This window comes from Rhineura floridana, chromosome 14, assembly GCF_030035675.1.
Source record: "Rhineura floridana isolate rRhiFlo1 chromosome 14, rRhiFlo1.hap2, whole genome shotgun sequence".
Classification (NCBI taxonomy): Eukaryota; Metazoa; Chordata; class Lepidosauria; order Squamata; family Rhineuridae; genus Rhineura; species Rhineura floridana.
This window is the reverse complement of record NC_084493.1, coordinates 2,629,890-2,656,036: the sequence shown is the minus strand read 5'-3', so window position 1 is coordinate 2,656,036 and position 26,147 is coordinate 2,629,890. Positions and strand designations below refer to the sequence as shown.

At 47.1% G+C, this 26,147-nt stretch overlaps 1 protein-coding gene across 3 annotated transcripts in view; it reads left to right on the top strand.

The window, feature by feature from the left end:
- Nucleotides 1-24,793, top strand: part of SMAD3 (SMAD family member 3) — a 69,259-nt gene extending 44,466 nt beyond the window's left edge. For 2 of the 3 annotated variants that reach the window (XM_061594965.1, XM_061594966.1), the window contains 8 exons: nt 5,878-6,071; nt 6,583-6,717; nt 7,047-7,121; nt 9,785-9,835; nt 11,249-11,461; nt 13,046-13,183; nt 16,648-16,792; nt 18,987-24,793. In XM_061594965.1, coding sequence (XP_061450949.1) covers nt 5,878-6,071; nt 6,583-6,717; nt 7,047-7,121; nt 9,785-9,835; nt 11,249-11,461; nt 13,046-13,183; nt 16,648-16,792; nt 18,987-19,110 — 1,075 coding nt within the window. In that variant the 3' untranslated portion in view covers nt 19,111-24,793. The remainder of the gene's footprint in view (nt 1-5,877; nt 6,072-6,582; nt 6,718-7,046; nt 7,122-9,784; nt 9,836-11,248; nt 11,462-13,045; nt 13,184-16,647; nt 16,793-18,986) is intronic. The other variant, XR_009758935.1, reaches the window with a different exon arrangement.
- Nucleotides 24,794-26,147: the final 1,354 nt, after the last annotated feature.

The window sequence follows — 26,147 nt, the reverse complement described above, 5'->3', positions numbered from 1 at the left end:
GACATTCAAAGAAGCTGAATGTTGGAAGATTCAGGACAGACAAAAGGAAGTACTTCTTTACTCAGCGCATAGTTAAACTATGGAATTTGCTCCCACAAGATGCAGTAATGGCCACCAGCTTGGATGGCTTTAAAAGAAGATTAGACAAATTCATGGAGGACAGGGCTATCAATGGCTACTAGCCGTGATGGCTGTGCTGTGCCACCCTAGTCAGAGGCAGCATGCTTCTGAAAACCAGTTGCTGGAAGCCTCAGGAGGGGAGAGTGTTCTTGCACTCGGGTCCTGCTTGCGGGCTTCCCCCAGGCACCTGGTTGGCCACTGTGAGAACAGGATGCTGGACTAGATGGGCCACTGGCCTGATCCAGCAGGCTCTTCTTATGTTCTTATGTTCTGTTGGGGTGGTGACATTCCGCAAAGCCTAATGGTAGGATGAATGGATAGATAACTTCATGCTTGTTTCCTTTTTTTAACCGGGTGTGAGTAAAGAGCCGTGAGGGAGAAGCCAAGGCTTGGAAAGGGGGCTACTTGTGAGTAGATTTGCTCTTGTTCTCTTCTCCTTGCACTTGCAAAAATGTTAATACTTACCAGCCAGTCTGTATCCTGAAAGAAAGCATACTGCAGCATTTTGTTGCAGGTCCCACTTCTACGAATGGATGAATGAATTAGCCCGGAAGCAACAATCTCATCCAGTACCTGCTAGTCCAGCTCTATGTAGAAAGCATGGAAGGCCTTTTGGCTTTTCCTCTGAAAGATGTCGAAGTGATCGTGGCTGCTTCTGTGACTGTTTGAGTGGAGGTACCCTTGGCTTGATAGCTTTTAGATGGATTTTGAAGCAGGTGGGGTTGAAAATGAGATATTTATTTATTGAAAGCCTGCATTTCTGGATAAAGGAGGTTCCAGATGTTTGCAAGTCATCTTTGATATTGCTGTGTTGTGCAGCACATTACTTTTTGCAAATGCCTTATCCAGCCCTTCATCCTCTCCCCCACCCCCCACCCCTTCACCGTGCATTTTGTATCTGTTTATGGAACTGGGTTTTCTTTCTCTGTGGACAGTGAGTCATCATGTTGGAAGTTGGAGCTGTAAACCTAGCTCACTCGTCTCTACTGCCCTTTTCACCTTTTCTTTCCCCGAGAAAGCTGCCTTGTCCCCCACTTTACCCCCTCGCCTCCTTGTGGACACTTTGAAGGTGTTTTGGTAAGGGCAGGTCTTTTTTTGTTGTCAGGTGCATCTGACCCCGGGCGGGGTGGGGGGAGTCTGTAAGAGCCTCTTCTGTGATGAAGCAGGCGGTCACTGAGCAGGAAATGATTCACCCCTCGCTCGCTTATAGCGAGCAACTTGAACGAGGTCAGAGAAAACTAGAGGGCTGGATGCATGGAAAAGGATGTTGGTTTATTGCCACAATAAGCCCTAGTTTTTGTTAAGGAGTGTTTTGCCGAATGTGCTTTCCCCATTTTTCTTATTTATTTATTATGTGTGGTTTTTTTAACCCTCTTTTTGAGAACCGTGCTCCACAAAGCAGCTTGGAAGACGCATTAAAATACAATCTGGATCAGAGCCCAAATACAATATGAAACCATTTCAAATGCCAATTTCACAACACTACAAGCCTAACGAGCTGCGCAGAAGTAAATTAAAGCACAGTGGCAGTAAAACTCAGCCAGACCCTGGCAGAACAGCCCTAGTTTATAGTCCCTCTGTATTTCAAGTGGCAAAGGCCTCAGGGAAGGGGTAAGTCTTCAGGTCCACTTAAAGGCGCAATGAATGGGACCCACCTAACCTTGGGGAGAGGCCGTAACTCAGTGGCAGAGCCCCTGCTTTGCATGCAGAAGGTCCCAGCTTCAGTCCCCAGCACCTCTGGGTAGAGCTGTGAAAGACCCCTCTCTTGAAACCTTGGAGAGCTGCTGCCAGTCAGTGTAGAGACAACACTGAGTATGGATGGACCAATGGTAGGTTTCTATATTCCCAAGGAGTGTTGAGAGCTCAGGTATAGAGCACTTGCTGTGCATGATAAAGGCCCCAGGTTCAATTCAGTTCAATTGGGCTCCTGCTGGGAGGAAGGGCGGGATATAAATCAAATAATCAATCAATCAATCAATTCCAGGTAGGGCTAGGGAAAACTCCAGTCTGAAACTCTGGGGAGCCGCTGCCGGTCATGTGTAGGCAATACTGAGCTAGGTGGACCCAGTGGTATATGGCAGCTTCCAGTGTCCCTTAACTGTGGGGCCACCACTGAGAAGGCCATGTTATCAGTCTTGGAGGGGCGTTATCCACATGCATATCCTTTTAACTGGAACTGTGGTGTAGCAAACACAACTTAACCTCTTTTGGGAAAACACACGGTTCCAGGGTAAATAGTATACAAACTTGTAAGCCAGCCTTGAAAACCAGTCCCCAAAAGTCACTCACCTGCCTGCTCATATGTGCCTGTTTTTGATGTTTGTGGCATACTCAGTGACCTAAAACAAGATGAAACAAACCCTAGATTCTCTGCCTGGTTCCCCCAAGGAGGCTTTGTTCACCACCGGTGACCAGTTGACTGTAGACTGCCACAGCTGCAGTCCCAGAGGGTCCACGTAAGAGGGAGCACCTCTGTGCTTGGAGTGTCCACTCTGTTCTCTCCTGGTCCTCAGGACACAAGGCCAGTTGGTCAGCGAGCAGCTTAGAGGATCCCTTTTGGTCTCCTCCAAATGCGAGTCCTCCCATTTGTGTTTTCTCCCAACCCTCTAAAGCAGAGTCTGGCGGGGTGCCTGCTAACTGGGTTTCATGATGGCAAGGCACATTTTGTCCAGTCCAGTCTTGGGAGTGCTTCTGTAATTGGCCGGGTTGGGCATTGAAATATATTATTTAGTACAGTAGGGCCCTGCTTATATGGCGGGTTAGGGACCAGGTTGCCGCCGTAAAGCGGAACCCATTGACTATAATGGACCACGTCACGCAAAAATGACGCAAAATGCCATAAAATCGCAAAATCGGCTTTAAAACGGGGAATTTCCCCTAATTGAGAGCTGCCGCATCAGCGGAACGTCGCAAAATGGAATGCCAGTAAGCGGGGCCCTACTGTATTTGGCAAAAATGGGCTGATCCAGTCATAAAATCACCTCAGGAAGAAAGTACTGGTCTGGATTATTCATCAAATGCAGAAGAACTTAAAAATATGACAGCCTCATGACTTTTTAAACCAGCTGGATCATAGAATCATAGAATAGTAGAGTTGGAAGGGGCCTACAAGGCCATCAAGTCCAACCCCCTGCTCAGTGCAGGAATCCAAATCAAAGGATGGTTGGCTGCCTCAGTAACAGTTCCTCTATGACACCAAACCAAGGAGAATTTTACCTGCTATTGCTTCCTTGCAAGGATTTTCATAGGAATGTGCCTAATACCTGTTCTGTCTAGCTTCGTATTGTCTGTGTGCTCTAGCATGGAGCTGTATGTCCGATAATATGTGGCAGCACATTGCCAGTGTGCAAATGCAGGTGATGGGCTCTGTCTCCTGATGATCCTGTTGCATCTCTTCTTTAACCCAGACTTTGCCAACCTGGTGCCCTCCAGGCATGTGGGAGTTATAGTCCAATACATTAGGAGGGCACCAGGCTGGTGAGCGCTGCTTTAAGGAATTCCTTGTTGAGCGTGCCAAAGTGTTTATGCAAGAGAGTCTCCTCGACATTCCATTCTCTTCCTGCTCTGATGAAACTCCCTGCTAGACCGCTTATGGGAGTTGAGACATGGGTGAATTGATATGCCTGGAGAGTCATTTGGTTTTGTTGTTAAGAAAAAATGGGGGGGGCAGGGTGATTTATCTCCAAGGCTCCTTAACTTAACCATATGAAGCCCAAGATGCCAGTGGGTCATGATGAATACTGCATTTGAGATAAAAGACCTTTCTTTCTCACTTCAGATGCCCTGGCCTTGTGAAATTAAAACATGCAAATTAAACTAAATTAAATTATGCTGAAATTAAAACACTACCACCACCACAGCCTGGCAGATGAAAGGAGGCAGCTGGGCGGGGGGTGGGGATTTGATGGGAACCTTTTTAGTGTAAAATGTTGCAGCCACACGTTAGTTTGCCTTATGCTAAGTCAGACCGTTGGTCCGCCTAGCTCAGTATTGCCTTACACTGGCTGGCAGCAGCTTCCAGGGTTTTAGACCAGAGTCTTTTGCAGCCCTACTCTGCCGCTGGCTTTTCCCCTGTGCAGACGTAGACTGCGGAGGACGCCCTTGTGTGCCTTGGAATCCTTTCTCTCGGAGCGGACGACTGCACTTGCTGGTGGATCAGATCCTTGCTGCTCCACAACCTGCCCCCAGAGTGTACCTCCATTTAGCCTCATCTCTTTTTTTTCTGTCTGAATGAAGCTCTAGCTCTGCTTCATAATCCAGTCCACGCTGGCTGAGAAGCAGCCCATAATAGCCATGTGGGTCCCCTCTGTGTGTCGTAGATGAGCCTGGTTCCCCTACATTTCCTCTTGCCCAGACACAACTCACAGGGAGTTGGGACATTTGGTTGGGTTCCCTTTCAGTCTATGGGAGCAAACTTGCATTCCTACCACAGGAAATGGCCTTGCTGATGCTGGACAGGATTGGCCGCCGTTGCAACCTTGAGCTCAGGAAGCGGGCTGTTGCCAGTCAGCCATGGGTGTGGGAAGGCAGCCCAGTTGGCAGTGGTTCCATCCCAAATAAATGGATCTGGTGTGCTAGGGAGGCTGTTTAAATGGTAGGTAAGGAAACAGCACAGTAGGGCGTTGACGGGACTGGTGTTCGCTCGAAGCTGGCACTGTATATGTACTGGCGTGGACCTCAGCGGCTCATGTCTTGAAACCACTTAGAATATGGCTTGGATGGTAATTGTAATCCTGACACAGGAGGGTGAAGCAGATCTGAGAGAAGCAATTTCTCGTGCATGAACCTGCTGTGGTTCTGATGCAATCTCTCTTGGAATAGTCTTCTTTGAGTGCAGTGTAATACGCTCGCAGGCTTCACTCTGCTTGGGGAACTCTCTGCCAACATGAGGGGTCTCCTAACAACTCTCAGCACTCCCTGACAGCCATTCAGTTCCCAGGATTCTTTGGGGGAAGCCATGACTGTTTACAGAGGTATAATGCTGCTTGAAATGTATAGTGCAGGTGGGGCCTAAATCTCTGCCACCTGTGTTGTAGTTTGGATCTAGGTGTGGTGGTTATTCCTTTTTCAGGACAGCAAGGTCAAAACTTAAGGGCTATCAATGGCTACTAGCCATGATGGCTGTGCTGTGCCACCCTAGTCAGAGGCAGCATGCTTCTGAAAACCAGTTGCCGGAAGCCTGAGGAGGGGAGAGTGTTCTTGCACTCGGGTCCTGCTTGCGGGCTTCCCCCAGGCACCTGGTTGGCCACTGTGAGAACAGGATGCTGGACTAGATGGGCCACTGGCCTGATCCAGCAGGCTCTTCTTATGTTCTTCTGTTCTTAATGTAAGAAGAAAACTACCGCATCAGGCCAAAGGGGGCCCGGGAAGCTGGCAAGTGCACGCTCTCCTCCTGTGGTTTCCAGTAACGGATGTCCTGAAGCATGCTGCCTCCAACCGTAGAGGCAGAGCATAGCCATCATGGCTAGTAGCCCTTGATAGCCTTATCCTCCATAAGTTTGTCAACAAGAAGCCATCCAAGTTGGTGGCCATCACTGCCTGTCCTGTTCCCCCTCCTCCCCTCCCCTCTGCTGGTGAATCGGGTGAACAATAGTTCAGTGCTGTTCTACAGATACATAAATGACCAGCTGACTTGTTTCTGTGAACCCATTTCCTTCTGATTGTCGTGGGCCTCTTTTTTTAAAGCGAGGAACCTCCCAAACCAAAGTCCTCAAGCGTTTCGTCTTCAATATTATCTTTCTGTTTTCAACATTTCAGATCGCTGGATGGCCGGCTGCAGGTGTCCCACCGGAAGGGTCTCCCTCACGTGATCTATTGCCGGCTCTGGCGTTGGCCAGATCTTCATAGCCATCACGAACTGCGCGCCATGGAAATGTGTGAATACGCCTTTAACATGAAGAAGGATGAAGTCTGTGTGAATCCGTATCACTATCAGAGAGTGGAAACTCCAGGTACTGCAGGCCTCGCTGGGTGGTATCAAATGCACTTGTTCCGTTGGCCCAAGGGTTAGTGCAGCCTTTCCTAACCCTTTGGGTCCCCACATGTTGCTGAACTACAACTCCCACCTTCCCTGACCATTGGCCAGGCTGGCTGGGGCTGATGGGAGTTGTAGTCTGACAACATCAAGGGACCCAAAGGTTGGGAAAGGCCAGATTAGTGCTAGAGCGGTGGGATTGACACCCCCCCCACACCCTCCTCAGATCTTCTCCAGAGCAGTGGGGCAAAACCCAGAACAGATTTAGGGGGGAGGAGAGTGGGAGGGGGAGTTCTGTTGTGCAAATGTAAATACTTGTGCTAATGGCACTAGTGACTTAGGGCTACTTTGGATGCAAACCCAAGTGTGTGCACGTGTGTTTAGAAGGCTTTCAAATTGGGAGCCAAAGGGGATGGAAGGCAAGCGGGATTTGCACCTGTTGTTGGGCTTGTTGCTGATGTTGCTTCTTGGATGTCTTTCCTCTTCAGTGCTACCTCCAGTGCTGGTTCCGAGACATACAGAAATCCCAGCTGAGTTTCCTCCACTGGATGATTATAGCCACTCCATTCCAGAGAACACTAACTTCCCAGCAGGCATAGAGCCCCAAAGCAACTACATTCCAGGTATGGTATGCCTTCCCCAGACGGAAGCAGTGTGCAGACCTTTTTCACTGGGCTGGTGGAATTAGGGGGCTGCATCCAGCATTCTCTGTCCATTAGTGGGTGGGTGACTTTCGGTGTTGCACGATAGAGGAATCCAACGCCACAGCTGCACTAGCAGAAGCTCATGTCGGAACAGATTGCCCTGTGTCAGATTTATAGGGACAAAGGCCTGACCTCTGGGTTTTAATCAACATTGTTTCTCAACAAATGTGCTCATATTCTAGACCCCTGGATTTTGCTTGGCTTTCGTAATGGTTCTGTCTCTTTTCCCTCTGTGCCCCACCCTGTAGAAACACCCCCTCCTGGCTATCTGAGTGAGGATGGAGAAACCAGTGACCATCAGATGAACCACAGCATGGACGCAGGTAGCTGAATATGATGGAAATGAATATGCGTCATGTGATGGGTTGTGTTTAATCCCTCTTTTCTTCTTGGTAGGATAGTTGTCTGCCAGTCTCTGTCCCCCAGCACCACTACCACCCCAGCTCTTGCACTCTATGTCCTGCCTCTTCGCACCTAGCTTGGAGGTCTCTTGTTTATTTAGGCTGCAGTCCAAACCCTTGATCTGTCACACCTGGAGTGGGTGGTGGGGATGGAGGGGGCAGAGGAAAGTGCAGATGGGTGTGAGTTCTGCTGGTGCAATTCCACTGGCAGAAAGCCCCAAGTCAAGGCATTCTGGGGACAGGATCAGGCCTGATCCGGGCTGGTATAGCATGGAGCAGAGTTTTGTCTGCCCCCTCTTGTCTTCCAGCCTGGATGGCATAAGCTGCAGATGTGGCAGTGGCTATGCCGCTCAGTCACGCCCCACGGTTGCCTAGCCAGGTGAGGACCCATCTGTTAGTTATGTATTCATTTAATACCTTTACATACCATTTTTCTTCCAAGAGGCATACATACCTCTACCCCTCTCTGTTTAATCCTCACTGGGCGAAGCTCACTGGGTGACCTTGGGCCAGTCACAGTCTCTTGGCCTAATGTACCTCACAAGGTTGTTGTGAGGATAAAATTGGGAGCGGGAGGAGAACTATGTACGCCACCTTGAGCTCCTGGGAGGAAAGGTGGGATATAAATGTAACAATCAAATAAAATAAACAACAACAACAAACCTGTGAGGGTAGGTTAGGCTGAGAGAATTTGACTGGCCCAAGGTCAACCCAGTGAGCTTCATGGCTGAGTGGGGATTTGAACCCTGGTCTCTCAGGTCCTAGCCCACCACTCTAACCACTGCACCACACTCCACGTGCCTCTTCTCTCCATTGCAGCCAAAGAGAAAAGAAATAACTGGGGCTCAAACAAAAGCCAATCAAGGGGGAATTGCTGAGCCCGGGGGGAGAGAACAGGGCAACTCAGCCCAACGCCAGGGGCACATTGAGATTGCCATCTCCCGTGGCATTGCTTTGGCGGAAGGATGCCTGTGGGTTTCTAAAAGGGGAATGAATGACACATTTATCGTATTTTGCCATAATCGTATAGGTAGCAGGAGGCAGGCGTGGGATTGTTGGTGGGTACAGCCCTGTTTGGCACTACATTATTGGCGTGGGCAATGATTGGCAATGTGGTTGATGGCTGTCTGAAATGTATATGGGGGCCTTCAAGGGTATGATTACTTGAATTGCCTTTGGCTCTGAATATTCCCTAAGAACGCCCAGTCTGTGCGGGAAAACATATGGCTGTTATCCTGGTCTGATCTTTGGCAGCATGTTTAAAAAATAAAAACATGTTTATAATGTAAAATACAGCACATAAATGCATGGGGTGAGGGGGATGAGAAGGATGGATGCATGTTGTACCTGTGCTAGTGGCTTGTACTCATGTAACTGATGTGCTCATGTAACTGATGTGCAGCAGGTATGTTAGCGCAGACTGTGTTGAAGCTTGAGCCTATAGTGCAGCCTTCCCCAACCTGGTGCCCTCCAGCTATTTTGGATTACAACTCCCATCAGCCCTCGCCAGCATAGCCATATGATGCTCGGCCTGATGGGAACTGTAGTCCAAAACACTAGAGGGCATCAGGTTGGAGAAGCCACTACAGTGTCTGAAAAACTTGGCAAATTTAAGGAAGATCTTAAATAGCTATACATGGTTTGGTTTGAACAATGATGCAGAAATATTGTACTGTTAAATAGGAATTCTGTACAAACAGTCAGAAGCTACTGAGCGGGAGCACGAACTATTTGTACTCCTTTCCATCTTTATTTACCTAGACTGAGAAAATATGTGAACATTCACACATTGTCCTTGGGTCCACTATATAGCCTAGTGCAAGGGTTAGGTTTTGAAAGTGTTAGGGGTTTTTTAAAATGAATTCTGTTCCCCTCTTGTTTGCACAGTGGTTGGTGCAAACTGCACAACTCTACCTTCTTATAAAGCCTTCAGCACTCCACTTCCTAAGACAGAAAGGAGACATGTATGAGGCTATTCTTAACTGTTTTGTTTCAGAGAAGCTGAGTTCATCACGGTCTCTATTTACATTCAGTGCAAGACTACCTCTGTGCATTTAAGGCCCTCCCTCCTTGTAAAGCCCTCACAGTGCCCCTTCTCCCTATATTGTTTCGGGAAGAGAGAGGGTGTCCTTCTCACTGGTCATTTCGGAGCAAGGAGCCCAGGCGGTCTCTGGGTATTAGGTAGCAGAGGTGGCCAGGAACGTTTCTACCCACCTCCTGCCAGCTACGCTCCCTGGCTGCCTTGAGCTCATGACCTCCCAGTACCAGCTGCCAGGGAGGAAGTGCTGGAGGACCTTTACACAGGTGGTGGGGACTTCATGGAATTCCACGTCCCTGGTTGCCTTGGGGAGTTGGTGTCCCCCACTCACCCACCCAACAGGCAGCTGCAACAGGCCACCTGGCAACTCCCAGTTAGAAGGGCCTTGCAAACTATGGTTGGGGCTCGCCCAAGAACATTCTCTGGGGATTGTTGTGGAGATGAATGAGGCCGCCCTTGTGAAAGCAATATAGTAACTGTATCATGGTCTCTTCTTGGACAGACAGTCGTTCGGCATAATTGTATCTTGTTTCTTCCCCCCCACCAGGTTCTCCAAATTTATCTCCAAATCCTATGTCTCCTGCACACAACAATCTGGGTAAGGATGGTACTATTTTGAAGTTTGTGTGATGGGCTCTGTGTAACGGAGCTTTGGTGATTTATTTATTTATTACATTTATACCCCGCCTTTCTTTGTTCATGAAATCCAGGGCGGCTTACATATGGTTCCCAGGCGGTCTCCCATCCAGGCACTGACCAGACCTGACCCTGCTTAGCTTCAGAAGGGTGGGAGGGGCCCTATCTCAGCGGCAGAGCATCTGCTTTGCATGCAGAAGGTCCCGGGTTCAGTCCCCAATGGCATCTCAGGTAGGGCTGGGAGAGACTCCTGCCTGAAACCCCAGAGAGCTGCTGCCAGTCAGTGAGCTACACGGACTGATGGTCTGACCTGGTATAAGGCAGCTTCCTCTGTGCCTCTGTCTTAGAAATGCACGTGGAGGATCCGAGAGCCTGAACTGCTTTAACCATGAATCGTTTGTGGCTGGTTCTGAAAGAAGGACCTGCGGCTTGTGAGGCGTACGCTCCTCTCACTTTTCACTTCTGGTGAATGTTTTTTTCAGGCTTTTGTATTGTTCCAAATCTTGCCACACCTGTCTGACAAAAGAATTATATGTATATACTAAGGGATGGCAGGGAAATTCAGTTTGGATTTCTAATTTGCACTTCCAAAAACAGTATGTGAACTGAAGCACATTATCCTTCGAAATCTGCACTTCTACAAATTTTGTGATGCAGTCCTCCAGCCAAAACAGTGTTCAATAAAAAGTGTGCAAGAAAAATGCTTGTGTTGGTGAAAATAACATAGAAAAATGCATTACGTTTGGTAAGATCGCTTGCAAAATTGCACACCAATGTGTATATGAGAAGTGTGCTAAAATGCTGATGAATTCTTGTGAGGACTTTAAAAATGATAATTGATTCAGAAATGTGGTGAACTGAACCTGCCCTGATTGGCAGCAGCTCTCCAGGGTCTTAGACAGAAAGTCCTTAACCTCCTTTTAGGGAGTGCTTTAAGGCCAGAGGGAGCTGTGTGGAGAGGTTGAGGAGGACCCTAACACTTAGTACTAGCTCTCACTGGAATTCTTCAACAACTTTCAACTTCTGAATATATTTATTTAAACAATTTATCTACTGCTTAACTAGAAGCGTCTCGTAAGTGATGTACAAGGAATACAATGAAAAATCGGCTAAAACTGTAAAATCAGACTTTAGTTAAAATGCCCACTGGAATAAAAAGTCTTCAGTATGTAGTGGAAGTTTTTAATTGGGGGGGAAGTGAGGGGTTGTCTGATTTCAACTGGAAGGGAATTCCATTAAATTTGGCCCTCAATACTGAATGCACGACTCTTGGTGGATACGAGTCGTACATTTAAAAGTGGGTGGCATAACAGTGCCAAGGATGTGAAGTCTTGTTGATAAGCCTTGCTGTTGCCTTCTCTCCCCCCCTTTGCAGATCTACAGCCTGTCACCTACTGTGAGCCAGCATTCTGGTGTTCCATATCCTACTATGAGCTCAACCAGCGCGTTGGGGAGACGTTTCATGCTTCGCAGCCCTCGATGACTGTGGATGGCTTCACTGATCCTTCAAATTCGGAGCGCTTCTGCCTTGGCTTGCTGTCGAACGTAAACCGCAATGCAGCAGTGGAGCTCACCAGACGGCACATTGGTAGCATCTCTTGCCTTGTTGAATTAGAGGAATGGGGGGGCAGGGGGGCTAGGCAGTGGGCTTCTGAATATTACGCACTGTAGCAGGGCCAGAACAGCTGGCCCCTCTCTGAGGATATTTTGCACTTCCTTTGCTCGCCTCAAATTAAACTCCTCGGCGTAATTTTAATTAACAATACATGGTCTGGCTTTATTACCTGTGCGGTGTAATAAAGTAATTTAAACTTTTTGAATGCGTCTGCATTTCTTTGATTTTCGAGTGTGCAATTTCCTCCAGTGAGAAAATCTTCATTATAGCTGGTTCTGTCTCACTAATAGAGGCGGAAGGCTTGACTCTCTTCTACTGGGACCACTCACAAACTCCACTGGAAGGCTGCAGTTGACTTCACAAGCCTACTTATAAAATCTTCCCCCAATTCTGAAAGAGTTAAAACTTTTTTTGGAGCTACCTCTAAATTATGCTAATATAAGGCAGACTCAGACAACCCTTCTTTCCCCAACAAGCGATAACTTGCTGGGAATTGGGCGGAGCTAGTTTGTTGATCCTATGACTGCCATGTTTTGAACAAGGTAGAACAGTGTGCAGCCACAATGCGTAGATCTCATCACTCAGGGATCCTTCTGGCCACTGGATTTCACTTGAGTCATACCCTTGGTTGCCTAAAAAGGTAGTTATTAGTTAAGGATATAATAATACGGCTTCGGACCACAATACCTGATGGAACGCCTCTCCCGATACAAACCCACCCGTACACTACGTTCAAGATCAAAGGCCCTCCTCCGGGTGCCTACTCCAAGGGAAGCTCGGAGGGTGGCAACAAGGGAGAGGGCCTTCTCAGTGGTGGCCCCCAAATTATCGAATGATCTCCCTGACGAGGTGTGGCTGGTGCCAACACTGTTATCTTTTTGGCGCCAGGTCAAGACTTTCCTCTTCTCCCAGGCATTTTAGCATGTGTTTTTAAATTGTTTTTATATTGTTTTGAATTTTAAAATTGTGTTTTAAATTGTTTTTAAAATATGCTTTTAAATTGTGTATTTGTTTTAATGTTTTTGATTGCTGTAAACCGCCCAGAGAGCTTCGACTATGGGGCGGTATACAAGTGCAATAAATAAATAAATAAATAATGGCCGGTTAGAGCAGCTGGTGTTTTCCAGATGTTGTTGGACTCCTTCATCAACCCCATCCAGCATGGCCAGTGGCCAGGGATGATGGAGGTTGTAGCCCAACAACAACATCTGGTGGTTGCCACTTGGGAAAAGCTGGACTAGAGTGCTGAACTAACAGGGGAGGCTTCGGACCTAGCTCCCATCCAGCAGTGAAACTCACTCTATGACCCTAGACTACCTCGCAGGATAAATTAAGGGTCACCATGTGAGCTCTTTGGGGAAGGGCAGAATACAAAAGAAACAACTGGTTTCTGTGCTGGGTGAATTGCAAAGTGTCTCACCAATCCAGTGTTCTGTTTGTCTGCAGTGGCAAGAGAGATGCTTCAAAGATGGGTCTCCCAGCTATTTGAGAGAGAAGCTGAGAGCTGTGTTGCCGTTGACTCCTTGCCTTGATGCCCTGTTGCCCTGTGTTTCCTAGGGAGAGGAGTGAGGCTGTACTACATCGGAGGGGAGGTCTTTGCAGAGTGCCTTAGCGACAGTGCCATTTTTGTCCAGTCTCCCAACTGTAACCAGCGCTATGGCTGGCATCCGGCCACCGTATGCAAGATCCCACCAGGTAGGTGGCTCAGTGTGACTTTCCTTCTTCATTGCTGCGTACCTTTCCCCATTTCTTCTGTCCTGTGAAAACCCAGTGAATACTCCAGGAGCACCCGCTGCTGCCATATTGTTTAAAAGGACAGGTGGAGAGCAGATCAGCCTTTGGACGGGAGAGGACTGCCAGCCTATACCTGCGAGCTTACCGAGAAAGAACAGGGCAGGAGCAGGGCTATGGGCATACTGTGAGTGTTCACAAGGCAAACTATGGTGTATGGGGCCCAGGATTCAAAGTCCCAGGAACTCTCCTTTCTTGGAATGCTGTCCCTTTCTCCAGAACAATTTTCATTGGTCCCCTTTCTGTGCTTGTCAAACTGTGCTATTCTGGTCACTGTGCATGCTGGAGATGTGAAGTGTTAGCAGTTATTCATAAACACACTTGTTTTGTGTAACTTGTGGTTTTTCGAAAGATGCCAAGCTAAGGATCAACCTTGTACGATAGCATGAGCAGATTCTCATTTGTTGTTGCTTGGTTAATAATAATAATAATAATAATAAAATTTTATTTTTGAGTCGCCTATCTGGCTGAATTAACGGCCACTCTTGGCGATGTACAATAACAGGATAAAATACAATATAAAACCATAACAATAACGTACAATAATTAAGCTACCCACTCTTACATGTAATCAGCAGCATTAAAAACTAACCCACCCCAGAAACCCCAGAGGCCTGCCTGAACAGCCAGGTCTTCAAGGATCGGTGGAAAGCCATCAAGGAGGGGGCATGGCGGAGGTCTAAAGGAAGGGAGTTCCAGAGGGTGGGGACCACAATCGAAAATGACCTCTCTCTGGTCCGCACCAGCCTAGCTGTTTTAACTGGTGGGATCGAGAGAAGGTCGTGTGTGGCTGATCTTGTCAGGCGGCATAATTGGTGATGCTGGAGGCAGATAAACTGGGCCGAAATCGTATAGGGCTTTAAAGGTTAATACCAGCACTTTGAATTGGGCCCGGTAAACAACTGGTAACCAGTGAAGATCTATTAATACTGGAGTGATATGATCACGGCGACGGCTGTTCTTTATCAAACGTGCCGCCGCATTCTGTACCAGCTGTAGTTTCCAGACCGTTTTCAAGGGCAGCCCCACGTAGAGCGCATTACAGTAGCCTAAGCGAGAGGAGACCAGGGCATGTATCACTCGTGGGAGAAGATGGACAGGAAGGTAGGATCGCAGCCTCTGTATTAGATGTAATTGATACCAAGCTGCCCGGCTCACTGCCGAGACCTGAGCCTCCATAGACAGCTGTGAGTCAAGAATGACCCCGAGGCTGCGGACCTGGTCCTTCAGGGGCAACCTTACCCCATTAAACACCAGGTTTATATCTCCCAGCCTTCTCTTATCTCCCACGAGTAACACCTCGGTCTTATCAGGGTTCAGCTTCAGCCTGTTACATGGAAGCCCAGTGACTGCTGAATAAGGTCCATGTATACAGTAAAAATACAATGCAACAAAAACAATGCAAATACAACAAGAACAATGCAACAAAAAAACAGATGCAACTCTTACTTTCCTACAAGAACAGAGGCATGCAGGAAGGTGCCTTGTACTGGTTTAGACCATTGGTCCATTTGGCTCAGTATTGTCCACATGGACTGGCAGTGGCCCTCCATCCAGGGTTTCAGGCAGGGGATATTCCAAGCCTTGGAGATGCCAAGGATTGAACCTGGGACCTTCTGCATGCAGAGCAGATGTACTGCCACTGAACTACGGCCCTTCCTGTACATTCTGCAGTCACAGAAAATCCAGAGGTGTTTATGCCCGCACACGATGCGCACCCTTCTCTGTCCTCCATCCCAGCAAGCAAGAGGCATAATTCCAGTTGAAGGACCCGTTTCAGCCGGGCAAAAGCGTGAGGAGGATGCAGAGGAGGGCCGGGGAGGGTTGTGGCCTCGGTAGAGGGGATGTGACTTTGGGAATGGCGTAGGGAGAGTCCTGAGGGCCAGATAGAGGGGTCTGGAGGGCCGCATTGGCCCCTGGGCCTAAAGCTCCCCAGCTGTGTTCTAAGGGTTCCCTGGAATACAGCTTGAGAATGATAGCCCAGGAGATTCCCCCCAGCCTGGCCTTTATTATGATGCGTCATTATGAATGAATATGTCTTTATTGCTCATAGCCATTGGCCATCACAATGAAATAATAAATAAAAATACATACTGTAAAACTAGCTTTGCCAAGGTATACATAACAACAATAAACGTATCATGATCAATTAAAATTCGTGGTCCTATCTAAAAGTATATTGTCACCAGTACTTGGAACTTAAGTATAAAAGTTTAAAACTATAAAAAGGGCCGAGGGGCTTCCAGTACAGCCTGCAATTGTTTAAGGTATCTGGCTCTGATTTTCCTGGCAGCTAAAGCAAAATTTGCCACTTGGGTAGTTAAAAAAGTGTCATTACCTGTAAGAAGTACACATATTTGTTCCAAGGGAGATCTGTTTGATAAGGAGAGAAGGATGGAAGAGAGGAATTTGAGCCTTGGGGCATTATATAAAGGGCATCTTATTAAATAGTGAACTATATCCTCAGTTTCACCGGATTTGCAAATGCAATGTCTTAGATGAACTGGGACCTTAGCGTACCTCCCATCCAGCAGTGCCGTATGCATAGATTGAAAGCGCAGCGCTGTAAAAGCTTTTCTCAAATGTGGGGTAGTTAGGAAAATAAAATATTGCTCCATGCTAAAAGAGGTTTTAAATAGTGGGTACCACAGAGAAAGACGATTGGTTGGAGGCATGGAGATCCCATCTTTTGGCGTACAGATAGATTCTTCCTTTGAGTAACTGTTTTGCACGCATGGAGGGGTATGAGGGTAAAATTTCAATATCAATCCCATACACAGATAAAATGAATTTAGACCGGTTGAACCAACTGTTTTGAGACAGATTGTGAAGCTGCTCTAGGATGCGTCATTACAGTATTGGCTCTATCCTCTGGATCTCCCTCCCTTGAGAGCGGACAGTTGCTTGTGGTCTTGTCTCGCCTCGCCTTTTTAAGGGAAGCTTTTGGTCTACAATTTAATAGGGATTTTTTCCTTTTGAGGGAGAGTTTCTATTTTGTAACTGGGGGGGATGGAGGATGAAGTTGTTGGCAATATTGGTAAACATTAAAAGGTTAGGGTTGCAATTTTAAGGGTTCTGCCCCACTTTTGTTCAAGAAGTTCTTCTTTCTGATTGTGCAATGAGTTCTTGGCAGGGTGTGTGCAATACAGCATGTGCCATGTTTTCACTATCCAGAACACCTTTTGTGCAACACTCTGGCGTGTGTGTGGGGGTGTTGTCTCTCGTTGTTGGCGATGTGGTGGAGAGCAGTGCACGCAATGGAAGGAGCTTCTGTCTTTCAGGGGAAGAAAAAAAAATCTGTGTGTCTCTGCACTTCAGCAATTGCATGTTAACATTTGCCTTGGTGTTATGTTCTATGTCTTCAACAGGATGTAACTTGAAGATTTTTAACAACCAGGAATTTGCAGCCCTTTTAGCCCAGTCTGTCAACCAGGGCTTTGAAGCCGTCTATCAGCTGACGAGAATGTGTACCATCCGAATGAGCTTTGTCAAAGGCTGGGGTGCTGAATACAGGTTAGGTCCTTTGTCAGGGGAGCTGGGGTGTGTAGAGAAGAGGGAGGATGCCTGGCACCTCTCTTTTTCTGGGGGGCTCAACTGACATGCCCTTTGTTCTTTCACTGCACAGCTTAGCAGAGAATGGGGACAGGGCTGGCTGTGTGTGTTGACGGGGGGGAGGGGGCTTCAGTACAGTAGGCAGGAACTGCATGCTTCTTCCTCCACGGCAGCTCAAATTGTGGAGCCAGAGGTGGGCTGAAGTCTCCTGGTTGGGGCCGCTTGTGCTTTTAACTGCTGGGGGCTCAAACCTCCTCTCAGGGCCTTTCCTTTTTTATCGACTGTATCAGAGGTCACTAGCTTGCAGTCCTCCAGATGTTGTTGGGCTACATATCCTATCATCTTGGTCCATGCTAGCTGGGGATGATGGGAACTGGAGTCCAGCAACATCTGGAGGGCGTCATGTTGACTGCCCTGCTCTGTATGTTTACAGTTTATTTTTGGGGGGGTGGATGGGGGTTATCTAGGAAACTGGAGATGGAGAGAGTCTGTTCTTTGATCAGAGGAATAACTAACCATTCTGCACAAGGGAAATGGGGGTTGGATAAGGCAATCTGCAACCAGAGGGTATGAATGTGGAAATCAAATGTTAATGTTTCCAGTCCTCCAGAGAAGGGGAGGAATTGGGGTGCCGCCTAATTGTTTCTTGGTTTAGAATGCTGTGCAGGCAGGATTAAATCCAAGAAGCTCTGCAAAGGGTTTCCTGTGACATTGTTCCTAGAAATCTGTGGTCCTCTTCAAGAGGGCCACTGAGATCTCCTTGTGGCGGAGTCTTTACAGGCTCTCCTCCTTGTTGAGTGGCTGGGGACTGAGCCTGGAGCTGAGGCCTCTCGGGTTACCTCTTGCAAATTTCTCCAGATGTTTGGAGTCCATTTTGTTTTGAAAGCGGCTTGCTGGCTCCCTCCCTCACTGCAAACTGTTCCATCTTGGCCAATGGCCATGGCTCTTAATGAGATCCAGATGAGTGAGTTCTGTTGGGCGGGGAGGAACTGGCCATTGTTTGAGGGTTGTACTATGGTGCAGAACACTCTTTGCACTTGGCATAATGCAACTGCCATCCTCCCCCGCATTAACTTTGGCATCACAAGGACACTGCGTCTGGTTGGCTCTCTGTGTCCTACCACAGCCCTCCCCACCCCCAAAATCGGTTGGCTTAGACTCTCTTTTGCCGTCTTTGCTCACGTGGCCTTTGAGTCATGCAAAAGAGATGCTTTGGGGAGTTGCACAGGATAAGCCGCCATTCGGCCCTCTCTAATCCAGTGAGTTGGGAATGGGTGCGGTGGCTGTCCTCGAAGATTATAGGTTAGCCAAAATAGGGTTTGGGTTGAGCTTCCAGAGACTGGGGAAGATGCTCCTTAGCACCTGCAAAGCTTGCTGGGAGGGTTTAGAGCAGTCCAGGTTCAACCGCTGGACTTCAAAGGTGCGGCCACAGAAACTGGCATCCTGAGAATCCCCTTTCTTTTTAAAATGTTTACTTTTTATTGTATTTTTTTTAAAGAAACCTTCTAGCCCTTGAGGCTATATTTAATTATATATAAAAGTATTTATATACCGCCAATGCATACAATATAGCATGATATATATATAGCAACATACAGAACACCGTAAAAACAGTAAAAAAAGATCACTGAAATGACTGGCTGATCAAAACATTTAAACAGTTACATAAAAAATGGTCTTCAAAAGACGCCTGAAAATCAAAAGTGAGAGTGCTTACATGTGTGTGTAGAAAAGGCTTGTGAAATCTCACATGCTAGAAGTGCATCTCTTTGCCAAGTCTGCACAGTTGGTGACCTACCCAGCAAAACGCTGCCAGCCAGCCTGCCTGCCTCCTACCCACTAGTGGCTCAATTAAACTTCCTATTTCTGTTTATTTCCTTGAGACTGCAGAAATTGGGGTTGTGCAGCCCTGGCAGGCCACCATATGTATGTGGCACCTGGCTGTGTAGGGCTGCCATTTGCCCTCTCCCATGATTAGTAGAAGCAGAGCAAGGGATGTGTGCTTTAAAATGGACAGCTACTGAATTGACGTAATTTATGCCAGTTGCAGAATTCCTGATACAGAATGTTTGTATCTTTTCTTCCTCCCTCACATTTTTAGTGTGCAGAATGCATAGCCCTGATAGTAATTCTTTTTCCTCCTTTTTGTTCCTAGGCGGCAGACGGTTACAAGTACCCCCTGCTGGATTGAGCTCCATCTGAATGGCCCCTTGCAGTGGCTGGACAAGGTCCTGACGCAAATGGGCTCTCCCAGCATCCGCTGTTCCAGTGTGTCTTAGAGGAATTGAGGCAGAAGCCAAGAAGACTTAGAAATGGTGTCTGTTCAGTTCCTGGCAAAGAGCAAAACAAGTCAGTCCCTTACCTGAGAATTTACCTCTCTTGTTTGTTTTTAAAAGAAAAATAACTGATAACGTTGAAACGAGCATTTAGGATTCTCTAGCGGTGTTGCGGCCAACAGTCATCCAAGGCCGAATCCTGCGTAGTGACAGTTCCTCCCTTTCAGTGAGTTTGCTCTGGCGTTGTTGGAATGAACAGAGGTTTTCCTGTAGCAGCGCTTAATGGATCTTGCCCAAATCGTCAGCACTTCAGTTGTAGTAATACTTCGGACTATTGTAGAAGATGTTTTGAACTTTAAGCAGAGCAAGGCTTGCTCTGGGTGACTTCCCCTCTCAAAGGCTCTGCAACACATGTTGGATGTACACAGTTGCCCTTGTCATTGGTTCTTGGAGTGGGAGAGAGCAAGGAAAAGATCCTCTTCCCTTTCCTCCCCCAACCCCCCTTTGCTGGAGATCATCCAGCTGGTCATGGGTGGCAGGAGCACCTCCAGAAGGGCGGGGAGTACTTTTACATTCCTTTTTAAGTGTTGTGCTTCTACGTCTGCTTTTCCACCTACCAGGCCCATCTCTGTTCGACCATTTGCAGGAATGGTGAGGAAAATGTTTTGGATTGAAATAATCTGCATCCGGGGGGGAGGGGATGGAGAGAGTTGGAATTAAATGAAGTAGCATTGCCCCAAGAGGAGGAATATTTCACTTCTTGCAGTGTGGAAAGCTTGATTTATACTATTGTTGCAATGATCTCAGAGGTGAGATTAAGTAGAGTGCGCGGATGCATGCGCACACACTGATTTTCCTCCCTGTTAACTTCATCGGCTTCTGTGTTGTCCTCCCAATCTGCTGGCTATCTTAACGTATAAAAAGTTCTGAAAATACAGCTGGAGGGAGCTCCCTTTCCTGAGGCTAGCCGATCCTGCTTTAGCAGGCTGACAATCAGAGGTTCATCTAAAAGGGAAAAGAAGTACTGGGAAAAGACAGGGTAATAATAAATGGCCCTGGCCAAATTCAGCCAAGCGCATGACGTCGTGCCTTGGTTGCCATTGTCACGTCATCTCTTTGGGCATTTGACTCTCTTGTGAAAACCAGCTTGCGATCCCAAGACTGTTTAACTGACAGTACATTTAAGAACATAAGAACATAAGAAGAGCCTGCTGGATCAGGCCAGTGGCCCATCTAGTCCAGCATCCTGTTCTCACAGTGGCCTACCAGGTGCCTGGGGGAAGCCCGCAAGCAGGACCCGAGTGCAAGAACACTCTCCCCTCCTGAGGCTTCCGGCAACTGGTTTTCAGAAGCATGCTGCCTCTGCATGAATTTTTAATTCTCAAGAGTGGTTAAGGAGTGGTAAAGGCATTCATACACTCTTCCTGCCATGTTAGAATGGCAGTTTAGTTTGGTCTATGTTCTGGTCAGTATTCTGGACCTGAGGACAAAAGCGGATTAATTGGTGATTAATTTGAGCTGATCCAGAAATGTGAGGTTACCAGGGCCCAGCCAGGACCTGTCGCAGGCACATGGGAATCTGCTGGTGGTGAAATCTCCAGGTTCTAGGATATTTTCATGAGGCCCATCTCAGCACTGCAGCGGTCACTAAGCTGTTAATCTAGCCAAGGGTGTGAGCAAATTTTAATAAGGCCTAAAGGCTGCCTGCCTAAAATAGTTCCCGAGAACATTATTTGAGACACCTTGCTGCTGCTACGGGATGACTCAAGGAGCTGCTTAAAATGTGCAAAATAGGTTTTGGGCCAGCGCAACATGGTAGACTGGCAAGCATCTGAAAATGCTGGTTAGGAAATGCCATTTAAATTAATGTTTCACATATCGAATTCGGTCAAGCATTTGTGCAATCTGCTAGGAACCGAACCTTCACAAGGATCAGTTACTATCAAGGGGAATAGGCTAGAAACCAGTTAATGACCTTCATCAAAGTGGGTGGGGTAGCATTGGCTTGAATTCAGTAGCAGGAATCAGGGCGATGAGAAGCACAAGTTTTTAACCCAGCTGCCTTTGCTACAGAAAAATAATTGCCAGAGGCACCGTTATTACAGGTGCTATTGCAGGATGGAGGTGTGTGAGATCAGCTAGGCATTTCAGGACCTCCAGGTAGGGCTTGGACACAATTCTGTCTGAAATCCTGGAGAGCTGCTGCCAGTCAGTGTAGACAGCACTGAGCTAGATGGACCTAAGATGCTTCCTTTAGGGGATTTCCCATGAGCTATAAATAGCCCTTTGTGCAAGTAAAAATGCTGTAAGATATATACACCTCCCAAATTGAACTATTAATGTGATTTTAAAAAACGAGATTTTTCTGTTTCCAGTTACAAGGTGCAGTCCAGCAAAACTTACCCAAGTGCACTTAACTTCCTCAGAATTTCATCCCTACAACCTCTCACAGGTGCTCCTTGTGCTTTGCCAGAGGTTGCCAAAGAGCAACTTGGAAATTGCAAAAGGAGACTCCGTGGTAGTACCCATCCCCCCTCTTCCTGTGGACCTGTCACCTGTCCTTCCCTCCCATCCCCCATGTCACCCCAATGCAAGTGGGAAGGGCTGCTGGGCAATGGGAGCGGAGAAGGAGCTGGAGCTGGCTGGAAGGAGGGTGGCTTCCTCCTCCTGCTGCAGCTGTTGCTATTTTGGAGAGACTGGCAGGCACGAGAGCCGTTTCCCTGTCCACACTGCATGCCAGGGCCTCCGTTCTCTTCTGTGGAAGAAGGCACCCTGACACACACACCCAGCAATATGCAGGGCACGCAAGTCTTATTCTGCAGTTTAAAAAATAATTGATGCAAACGTAAATGCCACGTGCCGAACTTTTCACATCCCAGGCTTATCATCTGAAAAAACAAGAGGGAGGTTTGCAAAATGAGCAACCATATTGTAAAGTCACCCAGGACTTGGAGCCTTGCAATTTCCTTGTTCTGGCTGGAGCAGCACTTCAGTAGCGACTTAAAATGTCTGAAGAGGTTTCTTTGTAGAGAGGCTTTGTCCAACTTAAGTGGAGAGTTAGATCAGATAGTTTACATTGAAGCAAAGTCTTCACAGATCCACTTCCTCCACTGGCATGAAGGGTGGGGGGGTACCATGTGCTAGGTGTGTGTGTGTTGCTGTGTGGCCAGCCTGAGGCTCAGAAAGTCCTGGATGAGGGTGGCTTCATGGCACGTTTTTCATGTGGCTGCTGCACAGCATGGATGACATGCTGTCTCCACTGATCTTGACTCTTGCCCACCCCTCTATTTATCTTAAATAGGCTTCTTTGTTGACACTAATTGTGGAGAAATCATTATGCACTTGGGCCTTGCTTGCTGTGGCCTGTCACTTCCATGTGCCATATTTAATTTCTAAAGATGAGAGGCTGCATGAAATGAACTCTGCATATGTTCAGAGGCACCCTCCTGTTTACAGTGATGTCACACGCTCCTGGCATTTCACCTTGGTTCTGGGGCTGGGCCCTGGCTCCAATGACGCTCTGCTGCCCCCCATGCCAAAAGGGTGACTGTGATTATGTGACTTTCTATGTTTTACCGTGTACAGGATGGTTTTTGATATGTAGCACTAGTGTATGCTATTAGATTTATATGCGTATCCATACTGGAATCTGCTCTTTTTAGCTGTGCTCCCTGGCCTACTGTACAAGGAGTTCTCAGTCTCTTGCTACTGGTTACCGAGTCACTCGCTGGCCCTTTGACTCTTACACTTGTCTTTGTTTAAAATGGCTGCTGGCCGGCATACCCAGATGGCCTTGATTGACCTTTGTTTTTTTAAATGACTGTGGTGAAACTGATTTTGGTTTGTTGTTTAATTAACATATTGAATCAAGTTGCAACGTGTATTATTTTGCTTTTAGTTTTCTGTAGAGCAGCCTTTCCCCAAGCTGGTATCTTCTAGCGGTTTTGGACGACAACTCCCATCAGCCTCAGCCAGCTAGGAGGATCCAAAGGTCCCGGAGGGCTGCTGCAGAAGAGTTAAGGCCAGTGCTATCAGATTTAATTGGCAGTGATCGCTTGCAGGAAGAATTGGAAATGGGTCTGTGGCTGGCAGGACATCTTGATAAATGGTGGCAAGTTAGGAGATGGAGGAACAGCTAGGAGGATGCTGGTTTAAGCAGAGGGTGACGACAAGTCAAAAGCAACTCTGACGCTGACATGCTCATACAGGGTTTTGCAGGACTAAACAGACTGGAGGCGGGCCAAGGTGTGGGACAGGGATAACAGCGTCAAAATAGCGTGCCATGCTGGCTTGTATCCCATTGTAGTCCTACTCAAAGCAGAACAAAATGGACACGGCTAACTTAGATCCATTGGGCTGTATTCAGTTAAAGGCTTGTGCTGGCATAATGGGATTTCCCCCCTCTTCCGCTGTCCCCAAATCTGCTCTGGAGGGTTGGGGGAACCCTCAAAGCAGATTTAGCAGGTGCAGCGGAGAGGAGAACATTTCCCTTAGTGCTACTTTGAATACAGCCCATTCATTTCATTGGGTCTCCTCTGAGCAGAACTTAGTGAATACAACCCACTCTTGCTCCTAGAGCATCAACAATCCCACGTGGGAGGGAACACACAAGCAATTTAGTATCTTAAAACTTTTCTAGGGTAGAGTGGGAAAATGATTAGCCCCTTTTTTGGTAGAGTAGTCCAATTTGAACCACATGGATAAAATTGTTAATATAGCTTTATAAGATTTTCTTATTTATATAACTTCTTTCAGTAGTCGAGATTGAACCAGATATTTAATTTTTTTTTTTGTCTAAAAAGGATGTTTTGGGGTTGAATATTTGAGGGTTTCTTTGGGGGGAGGGGATGTTTTAGAAAAAACAAACTCCAGATGGAGCTGGATTTGCAAGTAACAAAGGGCCCTATCCAGCCTACGTTAACACACTTTTACATCACATTGATAGAAATGGGAGAGTTAAGCTAGTGCTTAGTCTCTCTTCCAGTGATATTAGTGGGGAACATACTTAACTTTTGGCTGGCTGATTTGGATAAGTGACACTTAATTCTTGGTACAAAAGGCTGAGTGCTGCTTTTATGCATCATTGATGTTCAACATGCTTGAATGGAGACTCATTGAAAGGAACGGTGGTTGGGTCACCACAAGACTCTGTGCCAACCTGGTGCCCTCCAAAGGTTTTGGACTACAACTCCCAGCATTGTTCAGCCATGCTGTCTGGGGCTGATGAGAGTTGTAGTCTAAAGCATCTGGACAGCATCAGGTTGGGGAAGGCTGCTCTGGGTATGTGTTCTCGTGCTTTATTAGCCGTTAACATCGTCTTCAGGTGGATGAGCTGTTACTCCTAATGCTTTCAAGTGTTTTGAGTTTGAAATGATTTTATTTTAGCAATGAAACACATACTGAGTAAATGGGTTGGTTCACCTTTTTTCACATCCCCCTGCAATTAATAGCTGCTCGTTTTAGGTGATTGTCGTGTTCTCCAAGGACCTCCTATGTACACTTTCATCTTTAGATGAAGGTAGTTCAGGTCTTGGTTATTTGAGAAAAAGAGTTTTTTTTGGCTCTTATGATCTGGTTTGCATCCATTGTTTGTTTTTCCTCTCTCTTTTATACCTGAGGATTATGTAGTAATGAATATTTGCTTCATCTATGGGTCTTTAGCTTATTAAGCTTATTTTTATTAAAAGCCTGTAACATCCATGTTCTCTTTATTTCTTATACGAAACTGCTGCAGTTCTGTTTTTTTACAGGAGTGCGTGTTGGTCGTTTTAATAAATTTATAATGATCCTTTTGGAAGACATTTGCACCTACACCAGTAACAGGGGCAGCACCGTCAGCTAGGAGAGGTTACGTTGGCTGTCTGTGGTGCGCTGGAGAGCACCTTCTAGTGCACTGCAAGATGGTTAAATGTGAAGTGTAGACTATTAATCCCTCATGCTTTAACTCAGTGGGTGCCTGATTCTTCAAATAATGCAAATGAGAAGTTATTTAGGGCCAGGCTAGTCAGGAGAGCTGGAGACAGTTCCAGGCCTTCTCTTGTTTTTATAAACATTTAAGAGAAGCCTCAGCTTCCCTCAGGAGACAGAAGACCCTGTAATGCACAACCATAAAGATCAGGATGGGACTTAAAAAATACCCCAAAAAAACATTTATATCCCACCCTTTACTCCAAGGAGCTGAAGGTGGCATACAGACATGTTTTTCCCTTCACAGTTTTATCCTCACAACAGCCCTGCGAGGTAGGTTGGGCTGAGAGACAGTGACTAGCCCAAAGTCACCCATTGAGCTTCACGACTGCGTGGGGACTGGAATTCTGGTCTCCCCAGTCCGACACTCTGGCCCCTATACCACACCGGCTCTTGGCCCCTCCTTGGCTGGACTGCAGCTCCTGTCATCCCTGACAATTGGCCATCCTGTTTGGGACTGATGGGACTTGGAGCCCAACAGCAGCAGGGGAGCCACCTCTTCCCTTCGCTTGAGCTGGACTGTGACCAGCTTGTTTCTCACTATATTTAAACAATGGCGCATGCCAGAAAAGCAGGCAAATGGTCTGGCTGGTTCAAGCTTATGACTCTCACACTGTTCAGAATGCCAGGAAACAAGAGGTGCCCTCTGAGGCCCTCGTCTGGATCCTTATACTGATGAACCTTTCTTGTGGTAAAAGTGAAGGCAAGAAGAGTCTCATGAGATGAGCCTATCAAATGCAGGTTCCTGTTTTTATCATCCCAAGTTTGTGTGCAGGGCATGGGTATGAAAGCCAACCTGTTTGGTCCTCCAGCATCTAGGACTCAAGTATACCTCCTCTATAGATAGAGGACCTAATTTAGCTACTATGACTAATACCCACGGAAAGAGCTGTCTTTCGTGAACATGTCAAATCACTACATCTTTAGAATTCCTACACTACAATGCAGAGTTCTGTTTTTCAGTCCTGAACCTACTACTAAACTCCAGTGAATATGCAACGTTCCCATAGTATATGTGTGGAGCAAGATACCAAGATGTTTATGTGCCAGATATGCATTTACACCTGTACAAG